This window comes from Aquarana catesbeiana, linkage group LG08, assembly GCF_042186555.1.
Source record: "Aquarana catesbeiana isolate 2022-GZ linkage group LG08, ASM4218655v1, whole genome shotgun sequence".
NCBI lineage: Eukaryota > Metazoa > Chordata > Amphibia > Anura > Ranidae > Aquarana > Aquarana catesbeiana.
In genome coordinates, this window is record NC_133331.1 from 271,290,299 (window position 1) to 271,308,505 (window position 18,207).

At 43.4% G+C, this 18,207-nt stretch overlaps 1 protein-coding gene across 1 annotated transcript; it reads left to right on the forward strand.

Moving 5' to 3' along the window:
* Positions 1 to 792: 792 nt before the first annotated feature.
* LOC141106480 (histone H2A.J-like) lies at positions 793 to 2,861 on the forward strand. The gene has a single exon (XM_073597276.1). It carries the CDS (start codon positions 817 to 819, stop codon positions 1,210 to 1,212), a length of 396 nt encoding a protein of 131 aa, XP_073453377.1. The 5' UTR covers positions 793 to 816; the 3' UTR covers positions 1,213 to 2,861.
* The last annotated feature ends 15,346 nt before the right edge of the window (positions 2,862 to 18,207 follow it).

An 18,207-nucleotide genomic window follows, 5' to 3' on the forward strand; every position in this document is an offset into this window, starting at 1 on the left:
TAATTCTTCGTGTGTTGAGAATTGTAATAAAATGTAATGAGAGCTCATTGATGGAAATGGTGGGTGGCTCTTAGAAGAGCCTTTGTGTCTTGCGTTGGGATGATGATGATGGGGGATTACTTGGCGCTGGTGTACTTGGTGACGGCCTTGGTGCCCTCGGAGACGGCGTGCTTGGCCAGCTCTCCGGGCAGGAGGAGGCGGACGGCGGTCTGGATCTCCCGGGAGGTGATGGTGCGGCGCTTGTTGTAATGAGCCAGGCGGGAAGCTTCTCCGGCGATGCGCTCGAAGATATCATTGACGAAGGAGTTCATGATGCCCATGGCCTTGGACGAGATGCCGGTGTCGGGGTGGACCTGCTTGAGCACCTTGTACACGTAGATGGCATAACTCTCTTTCCTGCTCTTCCTCCGCTTCTTGCCGTCCTTCTTCTGGCTCTTGGTCACGGCTTTCTTGGAGCCCTTCTTGGGCGCCGGGGCGGACTTGGCTGGTTCAGGCATGATCAGGATGAATGTGATCTCCTCCGCTGTGTGTAGAGAATGTGTGCTGGAGCCGCCCTCATGTGCTGATTTTATAGGCGTCCTATGCAAATGAGTCTCCTCCCTCCTCACTGTTCTATTGGAGGATTCAGTCATGTGATGGGGAGGAGTGGAATGTTTTCCTTCCTCGTTTACTGATTGGTGTAGAAAGAAGTCAGAACACTATTGGCTGGCTTGAAAAGTAGCCAATCACAGAGTGTGATGTCAGAGCATTGACTGTATAAATATAAGAAAGCGGGAGGAGTTGTATATCTTCATCCGACATCTCTGAAATCTCACAATGTCTGGCCGTGGAAAACAAGGAGGCAAAGTTCGGGCTAAGGCCAAGACCCGATCATCCCGGGCTGGTCTGCAGTTCCCAGTCGGTCGTGTTCACCGTCTGCTCAGGAAGGGGATCTATGCCGAGCGGGTCGGGGCCGGAGCTCCCGTCTATCTGGCCGCCGTCCTCGAGTATCTGACGGCTGAGATCCTCGAGCTGGCCGGCAACGCCGCCCGCGACAACAAGAAGACCCGCATCATCCCCCGACACCTCCAGCTGGCCGTCCGCAACGACGAGGAGCTCAACAAGCTGCTGGGCGGCGTCACCATCGCCCAGGGAGGAGTCCTGCCCAACATCCAGGCCGTGCTGCTGCCCAAGAAGACCGAGAGCCACAAGGCCGCCGCCAAATCCAAGTAATCCCAACAACTCCTTTCTAGTCCCAAATCCATTCATTTACAACACAAAGGCTCTTCTCAGAGCCACCCACATCTCTCTACAAAGAGCCCACACACACCTCATTGTGTCTACCACATCGCATGGAATGAGCCCTCAATTGTACTCATAGCTTTACACAGGAAATACATTCTTATTTATTCACACTTCTAATACAGGAGAGTTGTACAGGGAGAACAATTACTACATATAAAGAGCCTGAAATGTATTATTGGGGGATCTGCTCATATTACATGGACTGATAGTCATTGTCCTTCAAACTTTAGTTCTGCTGAATTTATTACAGATCAGAAATCATTAAATAGCAAAACAATCATCTCCCAACTGATCAGGAACAGATCTCAGAATTGTCCTATTATTGGGGGGGATTCAGAACGGAATGGCTTAATTTCCAGTAGAACGTTACAATCATCTCAGATCGGCTAATTGACAGAAAATGAATGATAAAACATTTCTATATTTTCTGGGGAACATTCCAGGCAGTTAATAAACTCACTGAAATAAATTGTTTCAAGTGGTTTGTACTACAGAATCATAGAAAGTGTTTGCTATAGCGATCAATGAAAAGTATTTTCTGTGCTAAAATCTGAGAAAGAACTCAGAACACATTTCTCTGTTTTCTTCATCAAATATATTATTGGCTGGTGAAGGAAACGCCTACGGCTCTGATTGGCTCACATTTCAAATTGCTGATTTCAAATTTGCCCGCCTGAATTGTGAAGAACGTTACAGACAAATAATCAGACCTATTATACCGCCAAATCCGACACTGAGATCATCAGATGAGACATTTATCCAAATAAATATCATCAATGCTTTATTTTCAAGCCGATTCATCGATTTGTTCGGAATGAATAGAAATAGACTCTGAAGATTACTGAATAATGTAAAACATTTCCATATGTTCTCTGTTACTAGATTTAAGAAAAGTGAAAGGACTGGTAGAAATCATGACACTGCCAGATACATTTGTACAATTATTTATTTTTTATTTATTTATGAATCAATAAAACAAATATGTCTCCACTTTGTATCTAGAAATCAGGAAAATGTTAACAATGTTTCTAAGTAAATGAAATGATATAAATGTGAAATATTTATGTTTTTTATTCCTTTTCTTTAGTAATCCTTTATAAATATGTAATTGTTGTTAACAATAGTAACTGGTGATTGTGTTCTCTGTTATGATGTGACAGATGAATGTTCTCTGTAATCTCCGGAAAAAGAAATAGAAACCCGTAGTAAAGGAAGAATAGATTTGTGTTTTCTTAATGTATCTGAAAATTGCAGACTTTAAAAAACAATAAAATTCTGTGTTTTACATGAATGGGTGATGAGTCCGGGATGGATAGAAATGAGCTACAAGATAAGAACTTTACTTCTTCCACCAGTAAGAAATCCGATAATTGTACAGAAATCCTCCATCCATGTCCTGCTGAGATTTGGCGCTAGAATAGATCTGGTTCTCTGGATGGAACGTTCTTAGACTTCGGGGAGAAATTTCCAAGTGAAGCTGAGCCGATCCCAGTTCTGGACGTTTCCTGACGAATCCAAACGATTGATTATAACAGTTAATCGGCCGAATAAAATCAATCACCTCTCATGCAGTCTGATCACACTTTGATCTCCTACATAGGACGAATGTCACATGTCCAAACCCTCCCGCTACATAAATGTGTAGGAAACGTCATGTATATTACATTTACTAATAAAGCAAATAGCGGTGTATATAGATCTTTGTATGAGAAGGTGGGTGGCCCTGAGAAGGACCTTTGTGTAGATGAAGTGGGTAGTAGGTGTCTATGAGGGTTTATCCTCCGAATCCGTAGAGAGTGCGCCCCTGGCGTTTGAGAGCATAGACGACATCCATGGCGGTGACGGTCTTCCTCTTGGCGTGCTCGGTGTAGGTGACGGCATCGCGGATGACATTCTCCAGGAAAACCTTCAGCACTCCGCGGGTCTCCTCATAGATGAGTCCGGAGATGCGCTTGACACCCCCTCTGCGGGCCAAACGTCGGATGGCGGGTTTGGTGATGCCCTGGATGTTGTCCCGGAGCACCTTCCTGTGCCGCTTGGCGCCTCCTTTCCCCAGGCCCTTCCCTCCTTTACCGCGACCAGACATCTCAGAAATCCTTGTTATTCAGAAGAACAGTAAAGAAACCGCGCACAGCCGCCTCCTTATATACAGGCTGAGCGGACCTGATGGAAACCTTCCTGGGAAAGAGGCGGAGTCACACCCATTCATTACACTATAATAGAGAATTTCATGCCTTTATGAGGCTCCTAAATATGTTGTTGTATTCAGATACATTAATAATGCAACAGAAATACATTTCCAGAAGATTAATTGATTCCTTTTTCTCAATGCTTTTCTATTTATACCTGGAGATTACACGGAGACCATGAATCTTTAACACTTCATAACAGAAACACACACAGCAGCTTCAATTGTTCAAAGTAATTTCATATTTATTAAACATTATTTTGAAAAGAAAACAAAGAAACACATTGCTTCTCACATCTCAGTTTCCTGGGTGTAAGGATGAGCGGACCTGATTGGAGACAGGAGCAGAAGGGGCGGGGTCTAGTTTTTTTTTACACTGTAGAGAATTTCAGTTATTTAGAAACTTTTCAATATTTTTCTGAATGGAAATTCATCAGAAGCACAACATTATATTTATTCTTTATTGATTAGTTGTACATATTTGTTTGACATGTCATAATTTTTACCTATTTCTACCAATAATATCATATTTCCCGATATTTATATAGTAAGAGCAAAATATGTGCAATCTGATATATATATAATATATATATATATATATATATATATATATATATATATATATATATATATATACAATTCTATTCTATTAAATTTCTATATGTTTCCATTTAGTATTCTGCATTCCGAGGACTTGGAATAAAGGAGAACATATCGAAATGTTTTACATTATTCAATAATCTTTAAATTCCATTTGTATTCATTTCGGACTAATCAATGCTAATAAAGCATTGATGATATTTTTGGATAAATGTATCATCTGATGATCTCAGTGTCGGATTTGGCGGTATAATAGGGCTGATTATTTTTCTGTAACGTTCTTCACAATTCAGGCGGCAAATTTGAAAGTAGCAATTTGAAATCTGAGCCAATCAGAGCTGTGGGCGTTTCCGTTTTTAATCTCGTTTGTTCGTTTTTGATCTCTATAGCAAACATTCTCTAGCAGGGCGGATTCTGTATTGTGGAGTAAAAGAAAAGACTAGAAGACATGTGACATTAATATTTCTAACGGATTTATTATTCTTGGGTGGATAAACTGCCCGACAATTCAGAGGAGCGTTGATCGATGTTCCCGGAGGAAGAGATATCAGATTTTACTGTCGGATTATTCTATCTGAGATCATTGGAACGTTCCATAGAAATTTGAATTATAGAATGTGAAAATTGCACCAATCACAGATCTGGGCGATTTCTTCAGATAATAAAATGTATTTTATGTTGGTACCAAATGTTTTGTTGTGTGCTGGTCGCACTGTTATCATCCCATTACTCTGTATTTGCCATGTCATGTTTCATATCAAAAATTAAATAAAAAAATATTGAACTCAGTATAAAATAACTTTCAGAGGGGGGGGGGGGGGGGTGATGATGGGAATAAAATGGTTCCCAGGTTTGGAGATCATGTGTAAATTCATTGAGGTGCTAAACATATCCAATGGCTTAGGAAACATTTTCTAACTTCTATAAAGGACTGTGTGCTGCCCGATGTGATATTGTGATCAGAGTTAACACATGGTTTGATATAGTACAATGATAAGATGAGATTGATTGATGTATGTACACTGAGGGATTGGATTGGTTTCCACTCCTCTGGTTATGTGCAGCAGCCGTGCCGGATCTTATCCCCATTCTAATAGAAGATGATCAACAGGGGGATCGATTGAAAGGAGAACTCTATATCCAGGAAATCTGCCTACACATTATACAATTTTTTGTTCGATTTCCTTTAGATTTGCCTTAAACTATGTAGTGCAAGGGCCTGTCTGATTGAATACAATTTGAACGTGTTCAGGTCTGACCTCATATTATCTGTTTTTAGTAAATCCAAAGGAACATTGAACAAGAATATTGTATAATGTGTAGTCAGCTATGTGTTAATGATCTAGGAAGACTTCTCAGGTCAGATTTATTAAAAGGTCGGCTAAATGATTGTGACAATTATTGGGAAAAAATGACTTCCTAAATATGACTGGAGAACTGATAATTCTCCAGTCATATTTAAGAAATAGAATAAGACAATTGTCTATTTAATCACAATATACATTGGGGTAGGAGGGAAGATAACGGGTAAAGAGGACTTTGTATGTCTATAGTGATTTTACAATAAAGGGGTTGTATGGTCATGTGAATGCGCTCATATCTCTGGTATTCTTCTTTCATTTTCTGGTTGGGGTCATTTATCTATTTATTGGGGCGCACTCTACTAATCATTGGGATGTAATATGTCCTGTTTTGGGAGGGGTGGGGAGTGACAAATGCTGCATTTTAAGGTGTTTTTGACGATTTGCTTTTAAAAATAATATATTGATTTATATATTATGATAATATTATATTTTTATATTTACTTCCTCATATGTGAATGTTCAGAAGACATTTCTTCGGATGATACTGGATGACGTCAGAGACATGACCTCACCACCGATCTCCCCAGTAATGATCATCAGGTGACATCCAATGGTCATCATAGGGAGTAGAAAAGTCTCCTCTAATACGTTCCATCCGCTCACCTTTCTATAGCCGGCAGTGATCAGTAATGATGTCTCTCTGTATAAGAGACGATCAGAGGGAAGTCACTATCACTGCACATCTCTCTTCTCTTCTATCATTGTTTAGTGAATACGATCTGTCTCCTCCGCCAACAAATACAGAGGAGAAATTAGAACTTTTATTCCTAAGTGATCGGGTTCTAGAACGTTCCCTACACACAGGGACTTTGTTCAATCAGTTGGCCTTTCCCTAATTAGAGAACAAAGAACATCATAGAGCGGGAAATTCAAACCGAGAAATGGCTGAGGATTGGATCATTTAGAACCTGGAGAGGCGGACTTATCGTGATGTCAGGACACGCCCTCCTCCAACCCCTCCCACCTATCCTCCATCAGGTCCGCTCAGGCTGTATATAAGGAGGCGTCTGTGCGCGGTTTCTTTACTGTTCGTCTGAATATTGAAGATCTCGGAGATGTCTGGTCGCGGTAAAGGAGGGAAGGGTCTGGGGAAAGGAGGCGCCAAGCGGCACAGGAAGGTGCTCCGGGACAACATCCAGGGCATCACCAAACCCGCCATCCGACGTTTGGCCCGCAGAGGGGGTGTCAAGCGCATCTCCGGACTCATCTATGAGGAGACCCGCGGAGTGCTGAAGGTTTTCCTGGAGAATGTCATCCGCGATGCCGTCACCTACACCGAGCACGCCAAGAGGAAGACCGTCACCGCCATGGATGTCGTCTATGCTCTCAAACGCCAGGGGCGCACTCTCTACGGATTCGGAGGATAAACCCTCATAGACACCTACCCACTTCATCTACACAAAGGTCCTTCTCAGGGCCACCTACCTTCTCATACAAAGATCTATATACCGCTATTTGCTTTATTAGTAAATGTAATCTAAATGACGCGTCCTACACATTTATGTAGCGGGAGGGTTTGGACATGTGACATTCGTCCTATGTAGGCGATCGAAGTGTGATCAGACTGTAGGAAAGGGGATTGACCCATCGGCCAAATAAAATCAGCCGTTTGGATTTGTCAGGAAACGTCCAGAACTGGGATCGGCTCAGCTTCACTTGGAAATTTCTCCCCGAAGTCTAAGAACGTTCCATCCAGAGAACCGGATCTATTCTAGCGCCAAATCTCAGCAGGAAATGGATGGAGGATTTCTGTACAATTATCGGATTTTTTACTGGTGGAAGAAGTAAAGTTCTTATCTTGTAGTTTATTTCCCCCCCCCACACATTGTGCGCCAAATAAAGTGCATGTCCCAGGATTGGTGATCAGAAAATTCATCGTCTCCATCGTACGTTTAAAATCGATCCCAGTTATTACTGAGCTCCGTTCTTTTCATCATGAAATATTGACTTTAACAGACTAAAGATTATGTACTCATCATCCATCTCCAAAAATCGCTACATCATCCTGGCGGAGCGGACCTGATGGGAGACATGAGAAGGGGCGGGGTCTATTCATGTATTACACTGCAGAGAATTTCATTTATTTAGAAGCTTTTAAAGATTTAGATGAATGGAAACTGATGTGATTCATCAGAAGCGCAATATTTTCTTTATTGATTCATAGTACATACCGGTATTTTTCTGCTATGTCATGATAATATATATATATATATATAATGTTTCCAGTTAGTTACATAATCCTATGCAGTTCTGATAATGAAATATATACTAGTGAATGTATCTGGCAGTGTCATGATTTCTACCAGTCCTTTCACTTTTTATTGTTATTCTAGTTGTAATATAGGGGAAATCCATAATGGGTACATATCTGATTATCGATCAATTCCACAATCCTGTACATATCTGATGATGAAATGTGTAATATTGTATTTCTCATCATATAGAAAGGTAGAGATCTATGAGAAAAGTCATCTCACTATCATGTTCTGTATGTAGCAGTGGGGGGGATTCTGCATTCTGAGGACTTGGAATAAAAGAGAATATATGGAAATGTTTTACATTATTCAATAATCTTCAGAATCAATTTCTATTCATTCCGGGCTAATCAATAAAAATAAAGTATTGATGATATTTCTCGGATAAATGTCTCATCGGATGATCTCCGTGTCGGATTTGGCGGTATAATAGGGCTGATTATTTCTCTGTAACGTTCTTCACAATTCAGGCGGGCAAATTTGAAAGTAGTCTCTTGGAATTTGAGCCAATCAGAGCTGTGGGCGTTTCCTTCATCAGCCAGTAATGTTTTTCTTATGAGGATTTCAAAGAAATGTGTTCTGAGATCTTTCTCTGTTTTCAGCCCAGAAAATACTTTTCATTGATCTCTATAGTAGGGATGAGCTTCGAGTTTGAGTTGAACCCATGTTCATCGAATTGCGAACGTTACGGGGCGTTCGCACCAAATTCGAGTGGCGCGTCACGGCCCATAATTCACTGCGGCATCACAGTGCATTGCTGGCTGATGATTGGCCAAGCATGCACTATGACCCACATGCTTGGCCAATCACAGCGCCGTCTGCACAGAGAGCCGTAATTGGCCAAAGCCAGGGTGGCTTTGGCCAATTATGGCTCAGGGGGTTTAGTACACGCCCCACACTATATAAGGCCGCCTGCGTGGCGGCCTTGTGTAGTGTGTGGCGGCGGCGGAGAGAGAGAGAGAGACAGAAAGACAGTGTCATTTGATTCAAGTTAGAGTAGGCAGGCGAGTCAGCTGCACTTACAATGTATTGTGTATATATCTATATCTATATATATATATCCTAGGTGTTGTGGATAGATAGATAGATAGATACATATATATGTTCTTCTGATCCTTTTAGTACCACAGGCAGGAAGCTGCAGTATTTACAGTTAGTGTACTGTGTCCTCTGCACAGTGTGCACCTAAAGCTACCTGAAGACAATTGCTGGTGTTCTCATACTAATAATACTACAGCCATACTAGGGCAAGCAGGCTCTGTGTCTAGTGCTGGACGGTGCATCCTCATCAGCACGTGGCCGTGGGACACGCTTGGCCTTTTTTTCGGCAGCTGGCCGTGTTGAGCCGCAACATGCGGAAGACTTGGTCAAGTGGATGACCAAGCTGTCCTCATCCTCCTCATCCTCTCTCACCCATGCTCAGGGTACTTTGTCTGGCAAAGCAGCTGCAACGCGGCCTCTTCCCTCAGCTCAATGGCATCAGTCACTCCTTCCCTAGCCCCACCATGTCCTCCTGAGGAGTCCCCCGAACTGCTTGACCAGTGTTGGGTACATGCTCCAGGAGGATGCCCAGCATTTTGAAGGCTCCGATGATGGTACCCAGCTAGAGGAAGGCAGTAACGTGAGCCCAGAGAGAGGGGTGCCCAAGAAGGACAGCAATCTGGCAGTCATGTTCCCCCAGCTGCAGCATACTGCCAGCCTTGCTCCAGTGATGAGGAGGGAGGGGATGATGAGGTCAATGACTCCACGTGGGTGCCTGATAGGAGGGAGGAGGAGGAGGCACATCTCCAATGAGGGAGGATGCCCTCCAGGGGCCAGCTTAAGGACAGCACACCGACTGCATCACACCGCAGAGCTCCGCATGTGCAGGGCGCTGCTGTCTCTGTGCGTTATTCCAAAAGTTCTTTGGTGTGGGCCTTTTTTGAGACAAGTGCATCAGATCCCACCGCATCCAGTGCGCAGGCGTACAGGCCATTTTCTGTCCACTCCTGATTGGCTGATTCATTCTGCCAATCAGGTGGGGGGCTTTAAATAGGTGTATGAACTGTCCATGATTGCGGACACACCGGGACGCTACACTGGTCGTTTTGAAAGAGAAGGTAACTTTCGTTCCATGATCAATTCTAACAATTTAAATGCAGTGATAATATATCACAAGATTTACTTTATCATTCCGTTTTAACTTAGGAACCTTGGCTGTACTCTCCAGGCTTGTTTACTACACCTGGTGTGATAAAGTACAAACATCCACTGCAGCATACGTTCTATTTGAAAGCATTAGACTGCTTCTTATCTGCAGCCCAACCTGTTCAGTTTGTTTAACAGGTATGTATGGTTAGTAAATTCTAGCATCCATGACATAGTTTTTGCCTTTTTTTAATTTCTTCATACATATACCTTCCTTTTCTAGTTTATTTAGTTTGGTCAATCTATATGGTCCACCATCAATGCCGATCAATTAACTACTATCGATCTATTTTTCTATGGTATTTTAACCTTTGGTAAGTATTAAGGACGTTTCTGTCCTTCCTCACCCTTTTTGATGTAACTGAGCTAGTTAGCCTCACACACATATTTTTATATTTAATTCCAAAGATTTCTCATCAAGCCCCCTGCAGTCACACTAAGGCAGTGAGGAGTTGGCCCTCACTTTGGAGGCTTCCTGTGTGGCCCTCCGGGTCGCTTGGGTATGTATGTGCGATCTTAAATTGATGATACTTCAATCTATGTTGGGACCCACTGATTGGATGCTATTGTTTAGTTTCCATGCACTTTTGTTAGGGATTAGCACTGCGCTGCTTTTTTGTGTGTCTAGTTTATTTTATTGCATTATTGCAACCTAATACGTCCCCTGAAGAAGCCAATGTATTGGCGAAACTAGTACGGATTTGTATGATTTTCATCTACTGGTTGTAAAACAATTGTATATGCTCCTGTATATATTTGTACTGTGAATGAAATGCATTTATTTTTAAACACATTTTTCTAATAAAATTAATTCATTTTAATACTTTCCTTTGTCATACTTTTGGCACCGCAATAATCCCATCATTCCATCCATTGTTTGTGTAGAATTAGGTGTGTCACAGCCAAGTACTTGCAGGCAATCTGCTATCGTTACACCAACGTCAGATTGTACCAGGCAAATTTCCCTGCCCCAGATGCTGCACCGCCGAAAGTACAAAAATAAGGTCCGTTGGCATGGACCATAGGGTGAGTACATGGATTGAAAACTGGCTACAAGGGCGAGTTCAGAGGGTGGTGATAAATGGGGAGTACTCAGAATGGTCAGGGGTGGGTAGTGGGGTTCCCCAGGGTTCTGTGCTGGGACCAATCCTATTTAATTTGTTTATAAAGACCTGGAGGATGGGGTAAACAGTTCAATCTCTGTATTTGCAGACGATACTAAGCTAAGCAGGGCAATAACTTCTCTGCAGGATGTGGAAACCTTGCAAAAAGACCTGAACAAATTAATGGGGTGGGCAACTACATGGCAAATGAGGTTCAATGTAGAAAAATGTAAAATAATGCATTTGGGTGGCAAAAATATGAATGCAATCTATACACTGGGGGGAGAACCTCTGGGGGAATCTAGGATGGAAAAGGACCTGGGGGTCCTAGTAGATGACAGGCTCAGCAATGGCATGCAATGCCAAGCTGCTGCTAATAAAGCAAACAGAATATTGGCATTAAAAAGGGGATCAACTCCAGAGATAAAATGATAATTCTCCCGCTCTACAAGGCTCTGGTCCGGTCGCACCTGGAGTATGCTGTCCAGTTCTGGGCACCAGGCCTCAGGAAAGGATGTACTGGAAATGGAGCGAGTACAAAGAAGGGCAACAAAGCTAATAAAGGGTCTGGAGGATCTTAGTTATGAGGAAAGGTTGCAAGCACCGAACTTATTCTCTCTGGAGAAGAGACGCTTGAGAGGGGATATGATTTCAATTTACAAATACTGTACTGGTGACCCCACAATAGGGATAAAACTTTTTTTGCAGAAGAGAGTTTAACAAGACTCGTGGCCACTCATTACAGTTAGAAGAAAAGAGGTTTAACCTTAAACTACGTAGAGGGTTCTTTACTGTAAGAGCAGCAAGGATGTGGAATTCCCTTCCACAGGCGGTGGTCTCAGCGGGGAGCATTGATAGCTTCAAGAAACTATTAGATAATCACCTAAATGACCGCAACATACAGAGATATACAATGTAATACTGACACATAATCACACACATAGGTTGTACTTGATGGACTTGTGTCTTTTTTCAACCTCACCTACTATGTAACTATGAAAGAAGTTTGCTCCCAGCCATCCACATGCCCAGCTGTTGAATGCTAGCTTGGCTAAATTGCTAGCACTTCAACTGCTGCCTTTTCAGTTGGTAGACTCTGCCCCGTTCCGTGAGTTTGTGGAATGTGTGGTTCCTCAGTGGCAGGTACCCAAACGCCACTTTTTCTCACGGAAGGTGATTCCGGCTCTCTACCGGCATGTGGAAGGCAATGTCCATCCTCGCTGGACAGGGCGGTCAGCGGTAAGGTGCATATTACCGCTGAATCATGGTTCAGCAGGCATGGACAGGGACGTTACTTAAGTTTCACGGCGCATTGGGTGACTCTGCTGGCAGCTGGGAAGGATGCAGGACAAGGTGCAGTAGTGTTGGAGGTTGTTCCGCCACCACGCCTCCAAAATGCCACTACTAATGATTGTGACACACCTCTCTCCTCCACCCCCTCCTCTTCTTCTTCCTCCATGGCCTCTTCCTGTGCTTTATCCTCGGAACCAGCGGTGCTCCGTAGCCGTTCAAGGGGCTATGCAAGCACGCAGGCAAAAAGATGCCATACGGTGCTTGAGCTGGTGTGCTTGAGGGACAGCAGCCACACTGGGGCAGAGATTCTGTCAGCTCTGCAGGGTCAGGTTCAGAGGTGGTTGATGCCACGCCAGCTTAAGCCAGGTATGGTGGTTTGCGACAATGGCACTAACCTCCTCTTCGCCCTCTGACAGGGACAACTGACCCATGTGCCCTGTTTGGCTCATGTCCTTAACTTGGTGGTGCAGCAGTTTTGGGCAGGTACCTGGGCTTACAGGATGTCCTGAGGCAGGCCAGGAAATTCTGTGTGCATTTCCGTAGGTCATATAATGCCAGTGCTCGGCTGGCTGACCCCCAAAAGGAATTTAACCTGCCCAAGAACCGCCTAATCTGTTCCAGCTTCCACCAAGAGTAACTGTGAGGACCTACAGTGTTGTGGCACCAGCACCACCACCACCACCACCACAGGCCCGATTTTTCTGCCCCTTTTCAACAATGGCATGTAATTACAATTCTTGATCTAATGTTTCACAGCGGGAGCCTGTTCCTGCGCCCACCAAGAGTAACTGTGTGGATTTACAGTATTGTGGCAACACCAACACCTAAGGCCCCGATTTCTGCAGAGTATATAGGGCAGGCCCCTACTTTCAAACATCCAACTTACAAACGACTCCTACTTGCAAACGGAAGGAGACAACAGGAAGTGAGATGAAATCTACCCCTAGGAAGGGAAATTCTCTCCTGTAAGAGTTAATATGATTATCACCAATCCTTGTTTCACTAAAAACCCCACATTTTCAAAAAAACATTTGTCATTGGGACAGAAAGTGAGGTAAAATCTTCTGAAGAGGAGCACAGACAGCAAAACAAATGTTACAGGGGTGATAACCCTTCCCTATGTTTTCCAAAAAGCTTTAAAATAGATTTTTTTGGCTGGAGCTACACTTTAAAAATGTACCAGTTCAAAATTACAAACAGACTCTACTTAACAACAAACCTACAGTCCCTTTCTTGTTTGCACCGCCTGTATACTGCTGTTCAGAGTATATAGGGCCTGGGGCCCCACACCCTTCCTTTTTTTAATTTGGGTGCGGGGTTCCCCTTAATATCCATACAAGACCCAAAGGGACTGGTAATGAACTGGGGGGGGTACCCAAGCCGTTTGTCTCACCGATTTTCATCCATATTGTCGGGACCCGACATTACATTAAAGCCGCAGGCAGTTTTCAATGACTTTTATTCCTTTAAAAATGTCATTTTGTGCAGGGACTGTTCTAAGCATGGGAAACACACGCCACTTTACAAGCATACTATAGACACCCCCCAGGTACGATATTTAAAGGAATATTTCACTTTTTTTTTCACTTTAAGCATCATTAAAATCACTGCTCCAGAAAAAACTGCAGTTTTTAAAACTTTTTTTGTATTGATACATGTCCCCTGGGGCAGGACCCGGGTCCCCAAACCCTTTTGAGGACAATAACTTGCATATTAGCTTTTAAAATTAGCACTTTTGATTTTGAACGTTTGAGTCCCATAGACTTTAATGGGGTTCTAAAGTTCGCGCAAACTTTCGGTCAGTTCGCAGGTTCTGGTGCAAACCGAATCGGGGGTGTTCAGCTCATTCCTAACCATGAACAGAGGAGAATACATGCCCTTGCCTTGTTCGCCTTCTGGAACAGGAATGGCTGCACCTTGTTCCAATAAAGAGCTTACGTAAGCTAACAGGATCTGATTTTTTTCTTCTGAACCTGGAAGAGTTGTAGGCATAAATCTGAGCCTGGGGGTGCTGTTGAAGACCCAGGTGTGACCCGCAGAGACCGTTTTGATGGTCCAAAAGTCCTGGATTGAGGCCGCCCAGACATGCCGAAAGCGAAGCAGACGTGACCCCACGGGCATGCTTGAGCGTACCCAATCTCAAAAAGACTTTGTGGAGTCCTGGTTTCCAGATGACCCACCCTTTTGGAGGGCATCTTAAAAGAGGTTTTCCTGTTCTTCCAAGACCTTGAAAACTCCCGGCCAGGTCTGGAACCGTGCGCCTCCCTTGCGCGATCGGTGTTCTTGGAAAAGAACGCCTCTGGTTCTGTAAACACCTATCCTGAGGGAGGAACCCCAACTTACCACCCGTGGCCTGGGTTATGGTGCTGTCAAGCTTGTTGCTGAAAAGAGATGTGGCCTCAAAGGGTATTCAACACCAAGCTTGCTTAGAAGCCCAATCCGCCAACCAGGGACGGAGCCATAAGGCACGACGGGCTGTGACGGCTGCCAACATAACCCCTGGACACCAGGCGAATGACGTCAATAGAAGCTTCCCGCAGAAAGGTGGATGCCAGCCTGATCTCTTGAATAGGCAAGTTCTTGGCCACTTCACTGGAAATGCCTCTGAGGGACTCATCCACGCTGTCCAACCATGATTCCAAGGCTTTAGAGACTGTGCTAAGGCCAGAACTGGTTTACAGGCCATGCCTGATGTTAAGTAAATCCGCTTCAGATCGGAATCAATCCGTCTCTCCAAGGGATCTTTGTAGGAGACCGTATCTTCCAGAGGAAGAGTCACATTCCTAACGAGTCTCAATAGTGCTGCGTCCACCAAGGGGGCTGACTCAAGATGTTTAACCTCTTCTTCCTTAAAGGGATACAATTTTTGCATTTTAGACTGCATAGAACTCTTTCTGTCTGTTTTACACCATTCATTAGAGATGTCACCCACTTCAGTGAGGAAGAGAAAAAATTGACGCTCCTTATTGAACTGTTGAAACATTTCCTCTGCTTAGGAGGAGAGGTAATAGGATCTTCCCAATTTAGAGCATCCTTAACGGCTCTCACCAAAGAGGGAACCAGGGCGTTTTCGAAGCCCATCCCCGGATCTTTTGCTTCCGACTCGCTATGCGAGGGAGGAACTGACGGATGGCTAGGCTGGGAAGACTCTCACGCCTCATGGACCTGCCCTTCTCCTGAAGGAGAACCCAGAGGCTCCGGTGGGGGTTCACAGGGTTTATTAGCTTCTCTCTTCTGCAGAGATTCTCTCACAACCCGTTTGACTAAAGATTCAAGGTGTTGATTTGCACCCTCCCTCTCATTAGCTGCTTTGGAAAAACAGCGGTCACAAAGAGACTTGCTGGCAGGGACTGTGGCCCCACAACCAAAACATGACTTCACCGTCCCCCTGCTGGTGTGAGTTGAGGGGGGGGGGGGGGGTGGGAAGAATCTCTACTGCACTGTCTGGATTTAGAGGAAGACCTGTGGTGCCTGGAACCAGAAGAAGAGTGACGGTGGTGAGATTTGGAAGACCTGCTCCTTCTGCAGGAATGCATTGTGTATTAGACTTAGAAGGGCTGTGGAGAGAAGAAATAAAGAGAAAGGCATATATTACCGCTAATGCCCTGTACCCCACTCTCTTCCCCCCAGCAGGCAGAAAAAATGGAAACAAACAAATGTCCCACATCTATACCTGCTGTGAGGGGGCTGACCACCAGGAGGCAGTGAAGGGTCCATTGCTACTAGGCAGACACTGCAGGTGGGAAAGCAAAATTTAGATACCAGTAAGGGAATAGACAAACCCCTAAACACTAGTACCTACCTGGGAAAGCCGCAACAGATGCCCAGGAAAGTCACCCCACAAGCCCACGATCATTCCCGAGGCTCTGCAGGCTTCTCCCGAATTTAAAAGTGACGCCACGTGACGTCACAGCAGCGCCAGGCCCAAGAAGCTTGCGCACATGCGTGAACCAGGCCTCGATTTCGTTTCCGGGACCGTTCATGCTCAGAGTGTACGACGGTACCCGGAAGAGAGAGAGAGCGGCGGCTGGAACGTGTATCTAAATGACCCGATTAAACTTTACAAGTGTGAAGAGATCCTGTCTGCCCCGTGTCTCTTTGTTCTAAAATACAGAAGTGATCAGGAACTGATTTATAAAAAAAAAAATTAAAACAAAATTAATCCCCGCTCTTTTGACTGCAACAACTTTTTAACGACTTGTCCTCCGGAAGGTTTTACCCCCCCCCCCCATGACCAGGCCATTTTTTGCTATTCAGCACTGCACTACTTTAAGTGGTAATTATGCGATCATGCATCACCGTACCCAAATGGAATTTGTATCATTTATTTTTTCACACAAATAGAGCTTTCTTTTGGTGGTATTTATTCACCACTGGGTTTATATTTGTTTTGCTATGTAAATGAAAAAATATCCAAAATTTAAAAAAAAAAAAAAAAAAGTGTTTCTTTTTTTCTGTCATAACATTTAGCTAATAAATAATCTTTTTTTTCATAAATTCAGGTCAAAATGTAATCTGCTACATTCTTTTGGTGAGAATTACCCAAATCAGTGTATTCTATTTAGTCTGTAGAAAATTCATAGAGTCCACAAACTATGATATATATCTGAATATTGATTGATATCTTGAATATTTTTGATTGATCAATCTTGATGGACTATCCAATTTCTCAACACCCCGAAAATGCCAAGGACTGTAAAAATATCCCCCAAATTCCCCCTTTTCGGAAAGCAGACAGATATTTAGACAGTCCGAGGTATTTAGTAAGAGGCATGGCAAGTTTTTTTTTTTTAATTGTCATTTTTTTGTCTCAATTTTTTTGAAAAATAAAGAAAATTAAATAAAATCATTTTTTTTTTCACAATTTATTTTATTTTTTTTTTACATACTGTCACCAGTGCAGTACAATGTCATCATATGACTTGTGTGTTAGTGATAAATAAATATGGACTGGTGACAGTATGTAAAGAAAAAAAAAACATTTTTTACTACATTTTGTATACATCTAGTAACCAACCTTTTTTTCTGTCTTTTTTTTTTACTATTTTACATCCTGTCATCAGAGTAGTTGTGTCACCTTAGTGACACTGTTTTACGCTGGGGGGGGGGGGGGGGGTTTGAACAGGTATTTTTTTAAACTGTTATTGCTTATAATAGTGATGATCACTGTTATAAGTAATAGTTAACTGTCATGACTGGCTTTCCATTCACTACAGCTTGTTTACTGTTATGATAGGTAACATCTAAATCACATGTTACAGGGCACTGTGATTGGCCCAGGTACCCACAGCAGACCAATCACAGCATCACAACAGTGACCAAGCGGTTCATGAATAAAAGCCATTCATGACAGTTTACGTTAAAACGGAACCTTCAGTCATTTTTTCAGCTTTCCATCTATTAAATCTTCAGCCCTTGTTGTTGTTTTACCTTTTGGATTGTAAAACTTTTTTTTTTTTCTGCCAGTAAATCCCTCATACAGCCCACTTCCTGTTTCTTGTCTGGTCATTGGCCTAGGCTTATGACATCATGCACAGCGCTCTCTCTCATGAGAGTTTACCAGGAAGGGAGAGGGGGCGAGTCATAAGAGGGCCAATGAGAGCTGCAGAGCCGGAGGTGTGCCTTTGTGTAAATCCAGGAAGTGAGCAGACAGCAGCTTGAGCTGCCCACAGTTAAAATGGACGCAGCCAGACTCAGTGGAGGGAGATTTCTGCAGCATATTTGACAAGTATAGAACAAAAGTATATATAAAATAGTATGCAAAATGGTTGGAGGGAAGCTTCAGAATGGCAAAGATGTTTTTATTACAAATTATGTGAGCAGACGGCAGTTCCTCTTTAACGACTTGACCTCCGGAAGGTTGACCTCAACCCGATAGAACACCTTTGGGAGGAATTAGAGCGGAGACTGCAAGCCAGGCCTTCTCGTCCAAC